The following is a 21,604-nucleotide window of genomic DNA, read 5'->3' on the forward strand; positions in this document are numbered from 1 at the left end:
GCCGTTGCCATTTATCGATTTGACGATGAATGCAGCGCGTATAAAAAGTACAGTTGCCTCATTTCAATTGAAGTCGTAATTATTTTTTATTCAAAATCGTTTCAAAATTTATGCCATTTTAGCTGTTGTTACTATCGTGGTGGTGCTGGGGGTGGTGTTGGCGGTGGTGTTGGGGGTGGTGTTGGGGGTGGTGTTGGGGGTGGTGTTGGGGGTGGTTTTGGGGGTGGTGCTGCTTGTGCTAATGCTGGTGGTAGTTGGGGGCGTGGTCATGGCTATGGTTGTAGATGAGATTGTGGTTCTTGGCTTCGTTGGTTTCGTTGTTGTTATCTCAACTCGAGCGATTGTCACACTTAAATTCTTCGTGCTGGTAGTTGATTCGGTGGTTTTAAGTGGTTCAGTGGTGGTCGTAACACTCGAACTCGTAGCAGTTGTCGAGGTAGTCAGTTGCAATGGCTGCGATGTAGTTTTTGCACTTCTTGTGCTTGTGCTCGACCATGATGGAGCTTTAGTGGTGCTGCGGGTTTTCGATGTGGTGCTAGATGTGAGCCTTTTTGTGCTTGGACTTATGGTCATGATGTAGGTTGTAATTAGGGGCTTTGGTGTGGTGGTTTTCATCTTTGGCTTTGGCTTTGGTGTTGTGGTTGTGGTTGTTGTTGTTGTTGTTGCTGCAGTCATTGTTGTGGTTGTGGTTGGCTTTGGTGTTGTTGTTATTGTCGCCGTAGTTGTTGTTGTTGCTAAAGTCGTAGTACTCGGTGGTGAATCCGTAACATAACCAACCTCTGGCACATAGACCGATAACTCATTATCCATTATATTCTCATAATCCTTACCCACATCGGGAATATTGTAAATATTGTAAGGATTTTCCGCCTGCGAAACAGAAACGTGAGGCGCTGCCGAATATTGAAATTCCCTAAAACGCATGGGAGATTTGGTTGTATATTGAGTAAAACTGGTACTAGTCGTCATGGTAGGACTAGTCCTGGTGGTGCTAGCAACCGTGGTGCTGGCACTGGTGGTGTTAGCACTAGTGGTGCTTGAATTGATTGCAGCTTTCATTCTGTCCGCTCTGGTTGTTATCAGAAAATGTACATTAGATGAGCTATTTTGCTCCGATACAATGTGCGGTTGCACTCGGTTGGCTTTTCTATTTTTATTTCGATTTTTGCGATTACGACGCTTCAGTTTCAACTCACGACAGACACCCTGATTCACAATACGCATGGCTGGAATGTAGATGGGTTAGATGGATTATGAAGCAATAACCAGGACACAATTAACATACCTCTCTGACTAACACACTCGTGTTTGCGCACTTCGCATAAATTGCCAAAGGTCACACCATTTGTTGTTGTTGCATGAACAGCATCGGCAGCAGCCTCAGAGGGAGCCGCACAAACTGGCTGATAAACTGTTGGACATTTGATAGTCTCACAATTTGGTGAGCATCTTTCCAAATCGGTGCGCTCCAAAACTACATAAAACCCAATTAAAAAACAATTTTAATGCCAAAAATTTGCAATCTCAATTTTGTTGTCAAGAACACACACACACACACACACGCACACACTAACCTGTACCATGTTGAAATAGTGACTTCATGTTATGCGATTCCAATTTGCATTCGTTTTCAAAATAGAATTCTTGTCTACCATTCGTAGCGCAAACTGGCTCGCCACCCTGTTCACATCTAGCCTGATAGTCAACATATTCGAAATTATTCATTCCATTTGGGATGTCCATTAAGTGGGAGTGATCATAGTGCTGCACATTAAAATAGTTCCAGTCTTTGCCCGTCCTCATCATCGAAGACACGCACCATGTTGCCTGGAGCAATAGCAAAAGCAAGGCAATAAGTTTGAATTCCACTTGAGGTTGCATCTTTTGCATTCAATTAAAGAGTGTACTTTCTCTGAGACAGAACCATGGTATTTATACTCATTTCTTTTCTGCAATTCTTTCGCATTTTCTTTTTTTTTATCAGCCACGTGCTTAGCATAGTTTGTCTTTTGCGTATCGAATCATAAAAATGCAATTGCACGGTGAATGAACGTTGGCCAGCGATAAAGAAATCAGAATGGTTAAAGCAAAAAAAACACCTGAGTTCTCTTTACTAGAACAAGTGATATGCATATCTTTAATTATCATATCTTTAATTTTATATCTCTTGTCATTAGTTCATTGATTGGATGAGTACTAAATTTTATATCCAAAAAGTAAGAACAACAAAAGATGAATGAATTGAAGAAGCTTTATTTAAATAAATCGTCTGATATTGCAGTTATCGCAATTCACTGACCACCAGCATATGGTATCAGATATGTAGAGAGCTGTACAATTTATTGGCACGGTTTATATTAAATGATACTGATAAATAGCTTATACTAAAATGGGTCAATGAAATCTTATAATGAAACGTTTAACAACTCAAAATAAAATCAAGTTGTACGATATTATTGCCACAAAGATTGATCTTTTCTCGACCTTGTAAACACGTGCTGAGATTCTACTAACAATGCAAAGAACATCAAAAAGCTACAATGAATGGTCTCTTAAAACTGGTAAACTTAATTATATTTAAAAATATAGAGGTTTTTGTTATGGAGCTTACAGAACTATTATTTAAATGTGCTAATTACATTCAAAGTTTGCGGGAAAAGTAATTGATTTACTTGATGAAAAGAAATACCAAAATTAATCACATCTAGCATCTCCCGTAGAGCCCATTCATTTGAGATATTTGATAGGCAAGATATACCCTAAGTATATCCTATATATGTATAAACATATACCTATATATATATATAAGGCCCTACAATTGGTATAATATCTTATACAGATTGGTCTTGTTAGTCGCCAGAACTTGTATGTTTAATTCTCATTTCAAATTTGCCATTACTTGTGTCATTTTGATTAAAATGCATATATGCATTTGGTATAGCAATTCCATACACATTTTATCTTAAGTTAAACAAATTAGAACTTATTAATATTGTAAATATCATAGGCAGATCTAGCTGGAGGAAATGTGGGTAGTTTGCTCCCAAAAATCCAAGAATTGTTTTTTTTTTTTTTTGTTTATTAATGACATTTTGAAATTCTTAAAGCATTCTTGATTCTTAATTCTTGTACACAAATTTTAAGTTGCAGAAAAAGTTATAAATTTGTTGCAAATAATTAATACTTTTCGAGCCTATTGCATACTTTAAAAAGCAAATGGCCTCCATTTCACAGTTCAGGAAATGTAAAAGGTAAAAATTAAGCAACGAGAGAAAAAGTGCTGCGTAGTTTTTAAATATTTATCTATCTATAACGCAAATGTGAAAAAATTGAAATATCTACATACTTTTGGCAGTAATTTGGCATTGACAGAATCTACTAAATTTGTTCAGCGAAAGATTTTGGAAAGTTTTTCGTTATTGATTTGTTTGCATTTGACTTAGCAACATTTAATGCCGCAACATGCTGCCGGCACCCATCTATGCATCGTTGCATACTTTTATGCGCAATATATAAAAAAAAAAAAAACAAACACAAACGACACAAAACTAAGAATGAATAAAAAACGAAGAAAAGAAGTGAAAAGTTTTGAATGCTTCTTGCCAAGTTCTCGCTTATGCCTAGGCGAATACAACTTTTTGCTTCTCTTCTCTTCTGTCTGCTGCATGAGAAAAGAGCAAAGTTTACGAGAAAAAGTTATAGAGTTGAGGTAAAATGCGTACAGCCAACAACGACAAAGGTGAAACGCACCACCTGGACCACCAGCCGGTTTCACACTTCTGGCTTCCCGTGAAGGCCGTGGTTTTTGAGTTCGAGTGTTAACCGTTCCGTATATATGCCAGAAATTGATGGAGGCAAAACTTATTCGTACCTATATAAGTGTGTACCCAATGAATTGCACTTAACCTGCGGGGACTAAAAAGAGAAAGAGAGAGAAAGTAAACTAGAATGACAGAGAGAGGGGGAGAGAGAGAGAGAGACAGGGATAGGGTGTGCCAAAGTGTGAAAAGTATCATTACTTACCTGTCGCCACTTTGCTTCTGTCTTTGACCTGATGCCTCCATGTGCTCCTTTCACTCTTTGCTACTCTTTCACAGTTTTCCCATCGTTCTCCACCACGCCCGCCCTCCTTCTTTTCAAATGTTCATTATGACCAAGTTGCATTGATGGTGCCCCTGCAGCAATATTTTCCACTTTTTTTTTTCTCTCTCTCTCTCTCTCTCTTTCTTTTCTCCATTTCTGTTGGCAGGCAAATTAAATGTCAGCTAGACAGGCAAAGCTCAACTTTCGGTCCTGGACAAAGTGTTTGCATGATGGGGGCAGCAACACATCAAACAACGAACTTGGGGAATTCAATTTGTATGCTCTGGAAGAATATAATGCGCTGCCTATATTCAAAGTCCTGGTATTAAAACTGGTCATGAAATGAAGATAGAAACGAATTATGTCTAAGAACTTAAACTGAAAACGGTGTCGGCATAAAGCTGGATAACTTAACTTAACTTTAACTTGATTTATTTTCTGCTGAGTCGATTTGAATTTGCCTTTTTTTTAATTCACTAAAAGAACTTGAAGGAAAAGTATGTCAAAGCTACCGATTATGGATTCAATAGAGTATACAAATGTCGTCCAATTTGGCATCATTTCGAATCGGTTCTTCTGGTTATGTTCTTCAAGTGGCGGAAACATTTTTAAGCGCCAGCAATTCTAATGCGTGACGACGTGCTTTTTATGTTGTTTCTTGTTCGAACAGATCTCAACACAGTCTCACACGCAATTTTGATTGCCTTTTTCTGTTGTTGTATTGTTTCGTTGATTGTCCTACTTCTGGTATTGTCATCATTACACGTGGGGCTGCTTTTTGAGGGCTTCCGGTTTCCGCTTTTCAAAATGTGATGCCAAAAATCACGAGAATTTTTCATTTGACAAAGCAAAGCAAAGCAAAAAAAGCAAAATATATTACAAATTGTCATATATGTATGTACGTATGTTCGATATAAATGAGATGAGTGAGGGAAATCACAGGGCAAATGGGAAATGCCTCCCACTATCGGGCTTTTGTGGCTCAGCAGCAGACTCCCCGAAAATGTCTTTGCGTCTGTATCAACCAATGAGCCAATGGCTCCGCATTCCAGTATAGCCATTTAACTGTCTGAGGGACAGACCGACAGAACCAAGAAGTTAAGTAAAAGTTAAGGTAGGATAGAGACAGAATCAAAATGAGAAGCAGCCGGCAGCACATAAATGTCAAAGGCGCAACAGTGCGTATGAGCAATTTTCTCAAATAGTTGAAAGTACGTGCGGTTAATTCTATTGAAAGGGCAGTCAAAAAGGCACAAACAACAGCAACGAAAAATGAGGAAAAGCAAACTTCAACTCATTTTCAGCTCAGTAAAAACTTACAGCAGTAATGCCAGAGTTTGCAAATATTTGCTACAAGTTTGCCATTTGACCTCTCCATCTTGCACTGCCCTTGGAGGCGTTTCTTTGTGACTTTTTTTTGGCCAAAACTTTGCCACAAGTTGAACTTGTATTTAATTCTTGGTTTTGTTTTTTGAAACTGCTTAAAGCCTTTCAACGCAGTTGGAGTGTCTGCAAATACTTTGACAGCCAATGTGAATTAATAGCCAAGCAAGAAGCATAATTGTCATTCCATTTACCATGCCATGCACGTCGATTGCATCCTGGTATGCGCTTGAATTTCAGCTCCATCACACCCGCATCGACTGCAATCGAACCTTGAATCGTAAGGATGTGCCACAGCTCCACAGAAATTATGAAGCTACGCTGAGAGAAAGTACACTTTGTTGTGTTGTCAATTCACCTCAGTTTGAATTTGAATGCAATTTGTCTACATCTGTTTTTCTCAGTGATTTCATGGAAACGAATTAATTTTCTAATTGCATTTCAGTTCAATGGTCAGTAAATTATTATCTCCTTTGCCTATCGTCATCTAATACAACTATTTGCCCTTTCCACATCAGATTGCTCTGTGACATTTTCAGAGTGTATGTATTATGATTCCTTTTAAGAGAATTAACAGGACATGTTGGTCAAGAAATTAATTACAACAACCAATCCTTACCATTCCCGATGGCCAGTAGAGGCCACTGCCAACTTTTCACTCTTTCGGTCTCCTCCCTCTCTCTCTCTCTCTCTCTCTTATATGTTTCCTGTTGTTTTGCTTCTCGTTTTTTGTGTGCAAATATTCAATAAAGATAAAAAGTGAAAACGAGAGGAAAAAAAAGGTGAAAAACTGCAGTAAACCAAAATGAATTCGTAAATAATTGCCAATATCTGTTCGTGCAAGTGCATAATATGCAATACCAATGCAGACAAATAAACCGATTCGGCAAACGATTTACTCTTATAACCACAATTAAATAGCATTAAATAAAAGTCGATTTGTTTAAGAACGGACACTTGTGCACATGAAAAGAGAAAGTTCTCTAGATTTTACTTGACCGCAATTAAAAAGTAAGTGAACTAAATTGAATTTAAATGTAAGCAATTAAAAATCAGAAATAAATGTTTGGTCATCTAAAAGAATAGTTTTAGATCTAAACAGTCACTATAGTAAATGATGCTGTAATGGCAGAGTATGTTAACATACTTTTAGTAATGCAGTCAAAAGGAATTAAAAATATAAATCGTTTTTGATTGAAATTAAATATTAAACAACAATTTATTAATACCCTTTAAAATGGTCAATAATGATAAAACATAATTTAATCATTACAAAATGTTAGTTTTCTCTTTTCTTTTCAACTAAGCTGATAAAACCCAGATCTTTAATTAAGATCTTAATCCAGAACTAATTAGTTTTACTTATTTTCATAGCGAACCCCATGGGGGAAATGTAATTTAAAATTTAAACCCTTCAAGCAAGTTAAAACATATTGTTCCGCATGTCTTAAGGATTATTACTGCAGGAATATTGCATTTTTCACTATATAAATATTTATTTGATTCGCAGAATGCAAAGAAAAAAGCAAAAACAAGCCAACAAAGAAACTAACTTTAGCATCGCCCTTGCAGATATTAAATTTATTACGTTAGAAAAACTCTTTAACCATGACAAACACAAAATTTACGCGATTCAATTCGATTTTTTTGCTTTCTGTGGGGTAAAAAGTGGACACTTTATTCCTAAATTTGCAATTTGAGATTGAGACGTTCTTAGTGTCCATTCTTTTCCTTTTTGTGTGTTGAGCATTTTAATATTTCAGTTAAGCTTATGGCCAACTATAAGTATTTCGGAAAAGATTGGATTTTAAAGACAATTTCTTTAATGTGCTTACTGCTCGGACTGACAGTCTTGTTTGACGAAATTAAAATAAAATTTGATAACTTTATGTTGAAAAAGGCAACTTAATATGCTAAAAACCATTTGTTTGATTGTGCATGGGGTGAGTGTATACAAATATCGGTATTTAATTATTTATGAGCTTAAATCCATTAAATTTCACTTGGCCAAATGCAGATGTTTGCATAAAACAAGCAATAAAAAATGTACATACAATTTATATCCATTATTTATATGCAATTCTTTGTTTAATTACGTGTTGAGTTGCCATCCATCTGTGACCCGTAGGACTCGTTGTTCTATCCCTTGGGCTAATCAAAAAAAAAAAAAAAAAAAAAAAAACAAAATAAAATAAAGAAAAGGCTTTTCCTGCAATTAAAGTCTGTGGCAAAGCACTCAAACACAGCAGTTGTGTCAGCTGTTGCCGCATTTCAATTTGTATTCATGACAAACGCACACATATACACAACAAACATTCACACACACACACACACACACATACATCCATATGGCAACACCTAATCAAATGTGTGTGCATGTGTGTGTGTTTGCCTCTGCGGCAAAAAAAAAAGCGTTGTCTTGCCAAAAAAAAAAGAAAAAAGAAAGGAGAAAGTAAGCAAAGTTTTCTCGCATGCAAATGAATGACATGACGATGACACAGAAAGTTTAGTTCGGTTACCCGCAGAAACCAAGCACCTTGAAATCCTCTCCAGCCATACACAGCCAGGGCACCCATCATCAATGTCATGACTGTCATGTGGCCCACATCTGACAACTGAGACAGTTACTCACATTTGCGGCCATTGACATAACCAAAAAGTCATACCCGAAATCTATGTAAACAAAGATCGAACAATTAATACTCTCTGTGTGTGTGAATAATATTTTGAAAACATTACTTTCTGTAGAACCTGAAAACTCTCTTCTTTTGTTGCTTCCTGATTCCAGGGTACATGAATCATGACTAATTTTATGTTATGACAAATAAAGCAAACGAGAAAAAAAAAGAACAAGCAGGACCCCAAAAATATAAAAAACAAGGAATAAAATAATAATCTAATGCAAAAATATTATTTTTTAATTAAGTCATAGTGCCAACAGGCATGACTTTTGGCCCAAGCAAGGAGCATTCAGTCATTCCAAGTCATCAAAGAGACAAAGGGATAGGGGGGGGAGGAGAACGAAATGCCAGTTAGATGCTAAGGAATGCTAATCGGAACGAGTGCTTCGGGTGGAAGGGAAAATGTCCTTTTTTTGTATGGGAAATTTTTGAAGGTGAAACGTGCATGAAATTTTGCCACAATTCGTACGCAGTTTGCATAATTTCACAGATCATATAATGTATTTTTAAATTGTTGGGCGAAATGCGCACAGGCAAACTGAATCTGATGAAACTGGCAATGAAAAACCGAATGAAAATCAGAAATTAAAACTTAACAACCATTTAACTCTAAAAAATCCCTTTTTTAATTGTTTTTCTTCTTGTATTCTTTTTTTTTTGTGTATATCTGAGGCCATCTCTTGTGTCAATTAATCAATCAATTAATCAAAATGTTTGGTGCGAGGAAGTTAAATTTAATTTTTGACCCGCTAATGAGAGAATATCTTGCCAAGCGGAAAAAGAGCCGATGGATTGCCTCTTTTCCTTCCTTGGATCCAGATAAGGAGTGGGGGGTTGAGGTTGACGGGGCATTAGGCCGATGGTTTTGTGGAAGGGTATGAAACGTCTCTGTGGTTGCTAAACACTTTTCAAGTTTCACAGACCCCCCATGCATGCAATTTGTGTAATTCGCAAAAAGAAAAAAAAAATAAAACAGGGAAAGTAATTTTCTTTTAGCGGTTTGGAACAAACTTTTTTTTTACTTCTCACTCCATAAATCATGGCCGCAAGTAGAAATTGAATTAATCAAATTGATGAACTGCAAAGCAAACAGCTTGAAAACAAACAAAAAAAAGTGGAAAAATCAAAATGTCACGACTCCTTAATGCCCTGTAAATACCTAACGACTCCCAAAAGGCAATCACTTCTATCAACTGAATGTAGCCAACTCACCGTAGTTTATGCAAATTAAATTCCATAATCGGATGAGTGTAAAAACTCTTGATTAAGCAAACAAAAAGAGGGCCGCATTTTTCGCCTTCTTTTGTATTTATTTAAATTCTCAATCACATTCGTTTATTTGGTTTACCTGGTTTCGGGACTCACTCCCTCAACACACTTTTTTTCAAGGTAGGAAATGAAGTGCATTTGGTTTGCATAATGCAAATATGAAATTCACTTTTCAAACTTAAACATAAACGTTTCCCGTTCGATGATTCTTCTTCCGTACTCGTTACTCTTATCGCCATGATGATGCGGTGACGGGACAAACAAAAAGTATATATGTATATACATAGATATCCCATCATGCTTGAAAACGGAACAAAGATGAAAACGAAGCAAGGCGCAAGAGACAGAGACACAGAGATAGAGAGAGAGAGAGAAAACCCAGTTCTCTAATATCACTTGGGAAAAAAACACAACATGACAAGACGAAAGGAGAAAAAGAATGAAAGTTTCCCAAATGAAGCGAGTACAAAAAGATAAAAGAATCCTCAAAGAGAATGTGCGCCATAAATTTGCCATCCTCCTACGCACACACACACATACATACTTACGGAGGCTGAAGATTCAAAGTAAAAAAACGAAAGGGAAAAGTACAAACAGCAAATAAGCAAAAAGAGAACAAAAATCCCACGCAAATCTAGTGGAAAATTAAAATTTTGCCAATTTATGCGTTCTAAAACGAGAAGGATATATAGAGTGCGAGTGAGAGGCACATCAGCTTTAAGGCCAAGCAAGAGAATCAGAGATAGAGATAGCAATAGCAGAGCGAAGGGCACAGAAGGACCTTGTCTTTAGTTTCTTGGGCGTCATTCTCTGTCACGACTTTAAGGTAAACCTCTTAATATTGCTTCAGAGCGGAAATTAGTTTAACTTTAACCCGAGAAAAGTTATTAGTAACCCTTTTCCCAAAAGGGAAATGAGAAAAACTGGCAATGGTTGGAATACATTCAATGTGCATGCATCATGGAGAAAGAAAAAACGAAAAAGGGAGCAAAAAAATCTACCCACAATGACTTTGAGTGGCCCTCCCCCTACCCAGACAATATGGAAAATTTAGTGTAATGTAATGTAAGAGCAATTTATGAAACCGGAACTCATTGATCATGCCTAATTGGTTGCATATTCTGGCCGAGTATGTAATCAAAGAGATCTCAATGGATGGACAATTTCATATTCCAAGGCCTTGGCCAACTCAATTGCAGTCTTTGTCTACATTTGTTCACCATTTAGGTCTTAAGTCTTTCCATAGTCGTTCGTTTGGTTATTTGCAATATGTATTTGACACTCAATTTCTCTAATTAAACTTTACGTTACGTCTTGAAAATGTTCAAGTGAGCCTCTAACATTTCCAATTCGCTGGAACTAGAACAAGGGCAAAATTAATTCACATATGTATATTTACAATATATATGTATGAACGTTTGTAACTTACCTCTATGAGATGGTCTCGGTGCGGGTGTGAGTGTAGCTCTGGTTGCTTAAACAGTTTTCAGTATAAGCTTTTAGTTAAGTTACAATTGAAACAATTTCAATAGCTTGCCTATACTCCATTTACATTGAAGCACAGTGGAAATTATTGTCTGGAAAATTTTCTCACTTCTGAAAACTATCAATCAATTCCAAACACCACAATTATTCAGAAATTAATCAGAGTGCAGAAGAGAATTGTCGCAAGAATGTGTTTAAATCAACATTGGTGGACACAAATTTAGTTCACTTAATTAAATGTCACCCAAGCTAGGTCTAATCAATTTCATAGAGAAATATGTATATTAACCAATTAAGACATTGAGAAATCAAATTTTATACTGAAAAAGCTTTCTAAACTATTCGAGCATACAAATTGTGAACGAATGACTACAAAATGGAAGTGTAATTACTTTTCGAATCGTTTCGAAACACTGTAACACCTTATGTTGCCCTTTGTCTAACCACAATTAAGAGGTGACACCAACAGAGGCAAGACACACTCAAATACAGAGCCAAACAAACGAAATGTAGACAGCTTGAGCAAGAACACGCAACAAATTTCAAGAGGAACTCCATTTGGGCTTCCTTCTGGGCGCGGTTTAAATTCAATAGGCTTTTAGCTCATGCATATTTAAGCGTGTTTCTTTATGTAATCAACATGCATGTTGGGCTCATATTTTATGCCATTAAGCAACCCACCAATTTGCCATGGTGCGAATCTCAGCCAGAGTGTTTGTGTATCTTTTCTCCGGAGTGTGAGACGGACAGCGCATAATGATGCCGAAGCGAAAGAGGGCAAGAAAGAGAGAGACTGTAAATTAAATACAAAAATAAAGTGAAATACACTCGAGGCGAAAGAACAACAAGTTATGGGGCATTAAGGACCCCCATTATCACACCCATCCATACCATACCGCGAGCTGTTTGAAAGATTTCTCATTTTATTACTCGTAAATGAAAGACATTTGTTGTTGGCAAAATGGACGAGTGCCTCATCCCCCCAGAACAAGTGTATGAGAATCGCCTTTCAATAATTAACAAGCAACTCTATAGCCAACCCACACAACCACCCACCCACCCATCCATCCATCCACCAAGCGGCAGGTAATGTCCATACCACCCACAATTTTCTGTACATACATATGTACTTATGTATTAGAGCACGAGGCGTATGATGAGCTGGCCAACAATTAATTATGCCCAAGATTCAACAGTCCCCACTCGAAAGTTCACTCCAATTTAATTGATTTACAAAACAAAGCAAAAAAATAAATAATTTCTTATTTCACAGTTGATTCTTTTGTGTTTTTGCTTTGCTTTTCGTAATACCCTGTAGTAAAGGAAGTTCAAGGAGCACGAACACGTTATAATCAAAAGAAGTATCTAGCTTATTGTTAGTGTTAATTCATCTGTAATCTAGACAGTACTTAAAGCAATCCTTTATATGGAATAATTATTGCCTTATCCAATACCCTCAATTGACTCCTGTGTTAGTTCTTGGATAATTTGAAACAGACATCAAAATAACAATAAAAGATTAGATACACACAGTCAATGGCGGATCCAGGGGGGAGGCATGTAGTGAAAAAACAATATTGAAAATTCCAAATCTCTCCTTGGATTCTTCGCCTCAGGATACAGAAAACTGCGTAAATAATCTAGGGTATCTCCATGTCGGTTTTTGCTTCATATTCTTCTCAACAATTGTTTCAAAGCAACAGACCAAGTGTGTGGGAGTGGAGTAGAGTGGCAACTGGATGTGTATTGAGTGTGTGTGTGTGTGTGTGTGGGTGTGGGTGTGGGTGGCTGGAATACTGAATTTTTGATCCGCTCAGATTTCTAAAAAGTTTTCTAATTGTTTTAAATATATGCTATGCAATTTCACACAAAGCAATCAAAGTTTATTCAACATGTGTTTTCAAAAGAGAGAGAGTTTTATGTAATTAAATGTAGTTTGTTCATTGAAATGTATTCAAACATCCTTATGAAGATTGTTGGGTCAAAAACGAGTCCTCACCTAAAAGTGTACATTTTAAATATGTACCTACATTTATAATTCATAATTTTAAATAACTTTTAAGAGCAATTTCTCCGTTTTAAAACAATAAATCTTATAAATATATATATATTTTTACACCCTTGCAGATGGTATTATAAACTTAGCCAGATGTTTGTATACACATATATTCTTGATCAGCAAAAAAATCAGAGGCTATTGGAATGAAACATGGCATTTATGACCCGCGCAAGATAAAGTATGAAAACCATTCGAATCGAACCACTATATCATGTAGTGATATACGACAAATAGATAAAGGCTCTGCTTAAAAGCTGCCGACAGCGATGCAAGCAGCCTACTTGTACATCATGGCTCGAATCAGCAGAGCAGCAGAGAGAGGACAACATGTTTTGTCTGTGCATTGATAAATTGATTTACAGAATAGGAGTTGAACATTTAACAACATTATTGCCATGGACTGCAAGGGTATGTGAACTTCGACATAGCTAAAGATTATTTGATATTTAATGAACAACATCATATACCTAAGATTTAACAAGATCGAATATATGGAAGACAAGGTACAGTCAATATCAATCGTCTCTGCTCGAAAAAGGACAAGAAATCGCGAAATAAATAGGGACAAATTGATGAAGGTCTCGAACATGTAAAAATATTATTGTCAAGGACTGCAATGGTATGTAAACAGACGAAGTTAACTTCTGTGATATTTTTTATACCAACGACGATTTGCTTAATCTTTTCGGCATAGAAAACCAAAATATCCACACCAAACTTTAATTTATTATTTGTGCCAAAAAGTGTTTAACAATTTTTCAACTACATATTTGTATATGAAAACATTGCCAACATTTCATGAGGCTAGTCAATGACTAAATTTATCAGAGCCTTAGTAGAAATGATCCTGAATGTTAAACCGATTAATTTGTACCAAAAGTCAGAGCCTCATCAAAATAAAGTTAATCGAAATTCTTTTCTGTTCATTGGAATGTTTGGTTTAAAAGGATAACTTAATAATGAACGTGACTAACATTTCAATTTAAAAGCATTAAATGAACAAATTTTCAAAACTTCAAATTTCGTAAAGCTCCGATTTAGCCCGTTCTTGGAATTTTGCAAAACTTTAACATCTCGAACTAAATTTTTTGTGCATCACTTTAATAATGTAGACATCATAATTTTATGCCCAAAAAAAGATCTTCATACATACTTTTTGTGCCCCACTCATCATTATTAACCAATTTGCAGATGATGAGGTCAAGTGTGGCCTCGAGGCGGAGGATATATTGCGTGTGGATACAACTCAAGAGATCTCAGTGAGACTATTGATTTCCATGTCGATTCTATGCGTCGTTTAAATGACGGTTGAAAGAAACGTACATATGTATAATTAACGACTTCTTTTAACATAAAATTAAACGTTAAATAAAGTGTGTTGCATGTTCTATTGTAGCCAGGATTTATGGACTTGAGGACTCTTATTATTTGTTATTTTCAATTCAAACAGAAATGTTGCACGTGCTCATCTCGACGATTTGATTTATTTTTGTCGAGTCTCGGGCCAAATGAAATGGAAAGCCAGAGCAAACTGGCAAGCAAAGGAATGATGAGATCCATGATTTATGAATGAGATAAAATAAAATACCAAAACTTTTGCGAAAGTATTTTTGGCCCACAGAATCCAAGGCGGGAAGGGTGGAAGCTTGGGTGCCATGGGGTGGGGTGGGCTTATTTTGGGGCTGAGAGATTTTGCGGCAAACAAATTACAGTTACATCTTGAGGCTAAAGTCATGCTATATGTTAAATGGGCTCATTAGATGCTGCCAAAAATCAAATTAAATCGGCTTACAGCCGTTTCACTTGGAACTTGTAGACTGTTTAACTGTGTAAGGTATAAAGCACTTGGAGCATGCAATTCAGGCAAATGAAAACACATTTAGTTCCGACTAAAAGTTTATAAACATAAGGCAAACAGCAGGTGGATCGATTTCAAATTACTAATAATCATTTGGATGTTGTTGTTATCGTTGGCTAATCACGATCCAGAGAACGCAATTGCTCCTCGACAGCTTCGCGACATGCCTCATCCATTTCAGTGGCCTGAATACATTTCTGTACACCGATGAAATCACGTTTTAGGGCAGCAAACGAACTGGAATATAGCATTTTGTCCTTAACGCGAGCCTGCACCGGGCACCAGAGCATCAGAAAGAGCTTCTCCTTTAGGCAAGTGGACGAGGCGCCTTGGCATTGATGATGATATGCATAATCATAGACCGCATAGCGGCATTCCTTTGGCCCGCCCCTGCGCAAATCGCGCAAAAAGTCATCATAGTTAGCATCGCGAATCCCCAAAATATCGACACGAATCTCACGCTCGTCCTTAATGATGAAAATGACATAGCGATGTTGCTTCATCTTCCGTATCTGTTCAAAGACATGCTTGCACTCACGTGTTAGCTCGATGCCCGATGCCATCTGCAAAAATCAGAACGTATTATCAGTTTATGGATGCAATCAGGGATGCGGGGAGGACGGAGGAGATATGTACCTTCATTTGCTGTTACCTGCTTGAGTTAACAATTCTTTTTTTTTATTTTTTATTTTTTTCCTTTTTTTTTTGGTTTCTTTATGTTTTATTTTTTTTTTTTTTGTTTATTTGTTGGCTCAAATTTAACAATTGTTTTGCCGTGAACTTGTGTAATGTTAATGAAATGGAAACTGAAGCATCTTTTGTATATCTTGAAAATTCAACAAAAGATGTTTTAAATCTGGCACACTGAGTTTTAAAATTAATGTCGAATTTTTACGTGTTCATTTTTTCCAGAAATGAGCAAATTGGCCAAAACTTCAGTAGTTAATATAATCAAATAACTTGCAAAAAAGGTAACATTAATATAAACAAAATAATTAGAGAACTTTTAGTGTTGGAAAATATATATTGTTGAATTTCGTATGAATTCTTTAACTTTTAAAATACCCATTTTACAAAAATTATGCCCTGCATTCTCTTTGTTCTCGAATTTTCTAAACTGAAACGACTGTGTTTTCGAGTATTTTATGAACAAAAAACTAACGACTTTAAGGCAAAGGACAAAACAATTTGGTAACAAAGTTAAAGTGGATAACAATTTCAATTCAGATAAATTTCTTAGAAACTGAAAATATAGGCATAAACCTTTTTTACATGTGATAAACGATTCAATTAAAGTTTCAAGTAAATTTGCTCATACCGAATGCATTTCAATATTATTTTCTTTTACTTAAATGCTAATATTTCATTATGATTTCAGCTTTAAAATCGATTTTAGCTTGTTTAGCATGCAAATTGAATACATAGACGATTATAATCTAAGGAAAAACCAGATTTTAATATTTAAAGTACTTTAGTGCTTTTGCATATAAATTTCATAATAAAATTGTTTTCATTTTCCTTTTTGCAAAACATCTATTTACATGTGATTTGTAAGCTGCTTATGTATGCAAGACTTTAAATTGGAAATTTGGCGCCACAATATTAAAACTATTTCTATTTGTTTATTGCCCCGACAAAGTCGAAGGCAAAGATGATGTAAATAAAAGGACAAGGAGCCGTAGACATGCAATCTTGGGGTAAAATTTAAAAAGTTGAAATCTAGTATGTCAATATTTTGATTCATAACCAAGTGTAAGTTTGATCTGCTTAGTAGACTCTGGGAATGATTACATTTTAGACACATCAATTTCTAATTTTCATTCGTGCACACAGTAGTTCTGAAAAATTATCAACAGAATATTTGCTATATATATTCTACTTATTTGTTAATTGAAAGCGGTCAAACCAATGGAGGCTCGTCGTCGTCGGGAATCGGCCAAGTCGAGTGCCGCAACCGTGTTGCCATCAACTCAGGATGAAGCATTCAATTTGCGTTTGATCGAACTGTATGGTAAGCAAGAATGTCTGTGGAATACCTCGCTGCCGGACTTTGAGAACAAGGAGCTGAAGGACTTGGCCTGGCAGAACATCGTCAAGCAGTTGGGGTCACATTTGACAACGGTTTTTTTAAGGAGTCGCATACGAAACTTGAGACATGGTTTGAATGTTTACAAGCTTCATGAAATCGAATATAAAATGTGTCCAAATAATGATAAGCTGCCCGAGAAGCCTTACTATAGCGATCAATTTGCCTTCTTAGAGAAGCTAGAGCAGCCTCAGATCATATCCCCAGAGGCCAAAGAGGCCAAAGATGCCAAAGAGATAGACCCGCTGTCGAATCTGAAGGAGGATATTAAAAAGCGATTTAGTCGCCTGGAAACACAAAACATCCAGACGAATACTGGAAGCATTGCCGACATGGTAAAACAACGTTTGGCCGAGCATGCAAAGTTGCCAATGCATGCTGTAAGGCGGCGTCTAAAAGTGTCGATTAGCTCCTCATCCGATGCGGATGTCGATAATAGTTCAACGAGCAGTAGCCATGTAACCGGACTACCTGGTCGTATGCCAAGATCCATACTGAAGGCACGTCCTGGCGAATCGATATCACAGACCAAATTGATGAACCCTTCAAAAGCCGTAGCTCTGCCACAGGATGGCGAAATCGAATCCGAGGATGAGGAACTATACCATCTGCACTGGAATATACGCAAAAATATGAGTTTGCAACGCCGACGCACTTCGACGCTTCGCAATAACCAGGAGCTGCGTAATTCAAAGACACCAGAGATGCCGCTGACCCTTCGCTCCAAAGTCTCAACTGAAGATCTCGATGATATCATCTAGATTATGTTTAACTAGTAGAAATTCTGTTTAAGAAATTAATGAATAAAATGTTTTCCGGTTCCTGCAAATTTAGTGAGAACTAACCTCATGAGTTGTAGAGTAGTAGACAACATCTCGTACAAATGTTGGCTTGAGTGACAGGAAAACACAAAGGCCAAATCGTGGTGGCAGTTGAAATGCATCTGGAGTGCCAAATGCTGCAGTTGACGTTCCAAGGCATTGAGTTCATCCTTCTGCCTCATCAGCTCTCCTGCTACGTACATATGTATGGAGTAAAAATTTCCATGCTGTTTTCGTTCATTATCAAACAATTCAATTAGTTAAACACTCTTCCGCAGAGCAACGAAATTTATGGACAAATTAACTGAAAATTAAAAAAACAAAAAGTTATATACAGAGAGGAAACCAAAGTGACCAAGTTGAGTGTCGTTAATATTTAATTTATTATCGCGACTATTCAATATAAAGTGTCGGGTCGTTCAATAGTGTCGTCGGTTGGGGGTCAATTTAATTTTAATAATCGATACAATTTAATTTCACATATATTCTGTTTACAAATTTCGTTTAAAGGCTTTCCATGAGTTGTCACCAGTGTCATTTGCATAGACGTAGGACAGGACATCCTGCTGCTCATTCAGCTGTTTGTCTTTGTTGTCCAAGACCTGTCCATCCTTGCAGCAATTCCCCACCCAGACAATGACAAAGCAGTGGCTAACACACACACACACACACACAGAGAGAGAGAGAGACAGAGGCAGGGACACGGACACCGACAGAGTTACTTGTGCCTAAGGACGTGGAAATATGAAAGCCAAGTGCAACATAACAGCAGATACGGAAAAGAGAGAGAGGGAAGATATTTATACCTACATATAATGAAGACAGAGAGAAAATGGAGAAGCCACAGGCATGATGGTAAAACGCGAAAAAATACTTTGACCATCGCCAATGCCATCTGATTTCAATCTTCATTTTCTTTTCTCTCCTTTTCCGTTTCGACTTTAAATGTTTTCTCCGATTTCTTGTTTATTGTTTTATTTTTCTTCTCCTCGATTTGTATGCACTAAATTTTTGATTGCAAAAGCTTTTCCTGCAATAAAAGTCCATAGACGGCACATTGCCTCTATTTACACTCCTGAGGGCGGCAAGGAACTCCTGTATTCAGTTTTCCTCAGTTAATTTGATGTTGCACAACTTTTCTACTGGAACTGCAAGTTTTCAGACCAGAGTGATGATGATGCCTCTGTTCTAGTCTAGATTTGTTCAACTGAAACTATTATGGTATGAAATTTGTTGTTGTTTCTGTCATGGGTATGGCTTAGGGTTTTCTGCATCAGGCACTTGAATATTTTTTATGAAATTGTTCAATCAATTAGTCTTTATTCACTTTGTGCAAATTTAATGCTTCAATAAATCTGTTGTCTAATTAATTAACAAAATGCAACAACTAAATATTATTCTCTTTTTTGTGTGATTCTTTGTCGATTTGAGTAATCGCATTTCATGTGATATCCAATAATATGTGTTTGGTTCCGAGGACGAATCCTTTTTAAGCCGCTCTAACCAATAGAACCACAAAAAAGCATACACAAAAGATGTATTAAACATGAATTATAATTAACTGGTAAGCTGAAGCCAATTTAATTATGCACAGAATAAACAAACATGAAATTGGATTGCATTTGAGTAGGCGTATCTATTTAGTTAAGGGGAATATTAATCAACCCTTTACATACATATGTACATACATATGTATGTACATACATCATACATACACACATAAGTAAATAGGTAATCCATATACTGAAACACCCTCCTACATACCCATTCCATTTTGTGTAGCTTCCATTGTTTTCATCATTTACTTTTGCCAGCATCCATCAGTTTATGAGAGACCATCAAATCCCCAAATTACTCGAACATAATTTTCAAAGTAATCTCATTTACCAAAAGGCTGCATAGCCCAAGCCAAGCCACCCACATCCATTCCATGAATTAGTTTAGTGACGGTGGCAAGTGGGCCACTCAGTTAAGGGTACCTACATAGATGGAACTACAAATATAATTTTTGTTAAGACAAACTTTACTTACAATTCTATGTACATACATACATACAAACATATGTACATATGTATGTATGTATGTATGTAAGTACGTACCTTTTGGAAGTACCCGATTAGCGACTGCTACGGGCCTTGCGACTTCACAACTCCGGCAAAGATGTTTGATCACTCAATGGATGATTTATTCATTTATTTATTTCTAAGAAGGTTTAATAGAAAATTCTGAATTCCTCTAAATTCTTTACTAGGTTAATCTGTAACTTAACTCGTTTCTTGAAAAAAAGTTAACTTTATTGATACAGAAAAACATTCGACATACATATGTACATACATATGTATTTGTATACATCGATAGATACATACATACAAAGCACATGCTTTTCCGCTTACAAAACACGTGCTCGGAAATGCGAACAACAATGTTAAACAGCGACAAAAGTCCAATGGCGGCGTAACTATCGTATCTTTGGTCACATTCCGCATTGTTGTACAACACTACTTGAATATTTATTGTGATGAATACTTGTTGCACATCAGTGATATTAAAGTCACTGAAAGTTATTTTATATTAATATATTAAATGCATATTAATATTAGGGGGCCCATTTTTTTCAAAATTTATGTTGTTTAGGAGGCTTTGTCATATTTCATTTTCATTTATGAATATTACTCACAACGTGTGTGAACCAAAAAAATTACAGATAATTTCAGGGAATTTACGAGTCCTCCAAAATCTGAATGGGAATACATAATGAATAATTTCTTTAAGGGTGTTGTCCATCTCTATGGTAATAAGACTCTGTCCAGTGTTGGTCAAACGAAATTGTCAACATTGGAAAAGCACATGCTTTTTATTTCTTCATTCATTCATGATTTTCATTTCCTTATTCATTCAAAGAATTTCGAAGCAGAAACACGTGTTGAAAATAAAGTGAAGAGTACCAACTTTTTCGGAATGAGCCAAATGTGGAAAAATACTGATGACACTTCTGATGAAGATGGAGCCGGAGCTGAAGTACCGATCTTCGATGAGTTGGTAAGGACTTGCCAAGAATTGAATAAAAAAAAGAGGAAGGTACATATACATATAAGAGATCTAACAAAACAAACTACTAGTTTAATAATTTCTTTAAATTTTCTAGGCATCCGATGATAGCGATTCTTCTAGTATGGAAGAAGGGGCTGTTGGGGGAGATTTTGAGGTCGAGGCCAACGACCAATCCTCTGCAGGCAATGGCTTCGATCGTGGCCTTGAGGTGGAGAAGATAATGAGCGTGCATGATGGAATCGATGGGAAAAGAATTTACGTCACAAAATTCAGAGGCGCGGAGGAGCTCCAACACATTCCCTCAGCGGTGGCCAGTGCCAAAATGCCACAAATTGTGATTAATTTTTATCTTGAGCGCATCCAAATGTTGGAAGACGATGATGAATAAACTGTTCACATATTACGAAACTAAATTTTCAAACGCAGTTCATTTATTCGCCCCCAGGCAATTCGAAGAGAAAATGTTGGATGCCCTCATTCAATTAATAAATGTGGTAAATGCGGGAGTAGGGCTCCTTTCTGACAAATTGTTGCGTAAATTTCTCAATGAGAATTTTTAATGAAGACTGTTAACGGATTTCTTATGGCGAGCGAAAAGAAATTCAATTCAATTAAGTCGCAAATTTCTCATTTTAGGGGTTTGTAATTATTGTTAATCAATGTAATTTATTCAATGTGGCATGGTATTTTACCTAATTATTTTTGTAAAACCACATTCCATTCCACAGCCTCTGGATAATGGTTTGGTGGGCTTGAGAACAACAGGAATGAGAAACAATTCCACACACCCCATCCCACCGATATGGACGTACATACATACACATACAT

General features: G+C 36.5%; 4 protein-coding genes across 5 annotated transcripts; 2 read left to right on the forward strand and 2 right to left on the reverse strand.

Annotated features, from left to right (window-relative positions):
- Window positions 1–648: 648 nt before the first annotated feature.
- Window positions 649–1,887, reverse strand: LOC6648612 (the record flags this gene model as incomplete). Its single annotated transcript, XM_002071787.4, has 3 exons — window positions 1,575–1,887; window positions 1,286–1,474; window positions 649–1,226 (listed from the first exon to the last, which is right to left on the reverse strand). Coding segments are annotated over exons 1-3 (1,074 nt in total), but the record flags the coding sequence as incomplete, so codon positions are not given.
- A 12,956-nt stretch (window positions 1,888–14,843) lies between these two features.
- On the reverse strand, window positions 14,844–15,528 carry LOC6648613 (cofilin/actin-depolymerizing factor homolog). The gene is made up of 2 exons (XM_002071788.4): window positions 15,455–15,528; window positions 14,844–15,381 (listed from the first exon to the last, which is right to left on the reverse strand). The coding sequence occupies exons 1-2, from the start codon at window positions 15,458–15,460 to the stop codon at window positions 14,935–14,937; spliced, it is 453 nt and encodes a 150-aa protein (XP_002071824.1). The 5' UTR covers window positions 15,461–15,528; the 3' UTR covers window positions 14,844–14,934.
- A 1,183-nt stretch (window positions 15,529–16,711) lies between these two features.
- On the forward strand, window positions 16,712–17,733 carry LOC6648614 (the record flags this gene model as incomplete). The annotated part of the gene is made up of 1 exon (XM_023179104.1): window positions 16,712–17,733. A coding segment is annotated over one exon (954 nt), but the record flags the coding sequence as incomplete, so codon positions are not given.
- Window positions 17,734–20,360: 2,627 nt separating this feature from the next.
- LOC6648615 (heterochromatin protein 1) lies at window positions 20,361–21,189 on the forward strand. Of its 2 annotated transcripts, none has more exons than XM_002071790.3 (3): window positions 20,361–20,516; window positions 20,627–20,764; window positions 20,871–21,189. In XM_002071790.3, the coding sequence occupies exons 1-3, from the start codon at window positions 20,514–20,516 to the stop codon at window positions 21,162–21,164; spliced, it is 435 nt and encodes a 144-aa protein (XP_002071826.3). In that variant the 5' UTR covers window positions 20,361–20,513; the 3' UTR covers window positions 21,165–21,189. The 2 variants fall into 2 exon arrangements, with proteins under 2 accessions (XP_002071826.3, XP_023035273.2); XM_023179505.2 differs by having other exon boundaries at window positions 20,364–20,516; window positions 20,627–20,803.
- Window positions 21,190–21,604: the final 415 nt, after the last annotated feature.

The sequence above is a fragment of the Drosophila willistoni genome (genome assembly GCF_018902025.1).
Source record: "Drosophila willistoni isolate 14030-0811.24 chromosome XL unlocalized genomic scaffold, UCI_dwil_1.1 Seg141, whole genome shotgun sequence".
NCBI lineage: Eukaryota > Metazoa > Arthropoda > Insecta > Diptera > Drosophilidae > Drosophila > Drosophila willistoni.

Coding starts and splice junctions, on each gene's coding strand:
- LOC6648615 (XM_023179505.2), top strand. Junction 20,804..20,870: donor TGAATAAAAAAAAGAGGAAG/GTACATATACAT, acceptor TAAATTTTCTAG/GCATCCGATGATAGCGATTC.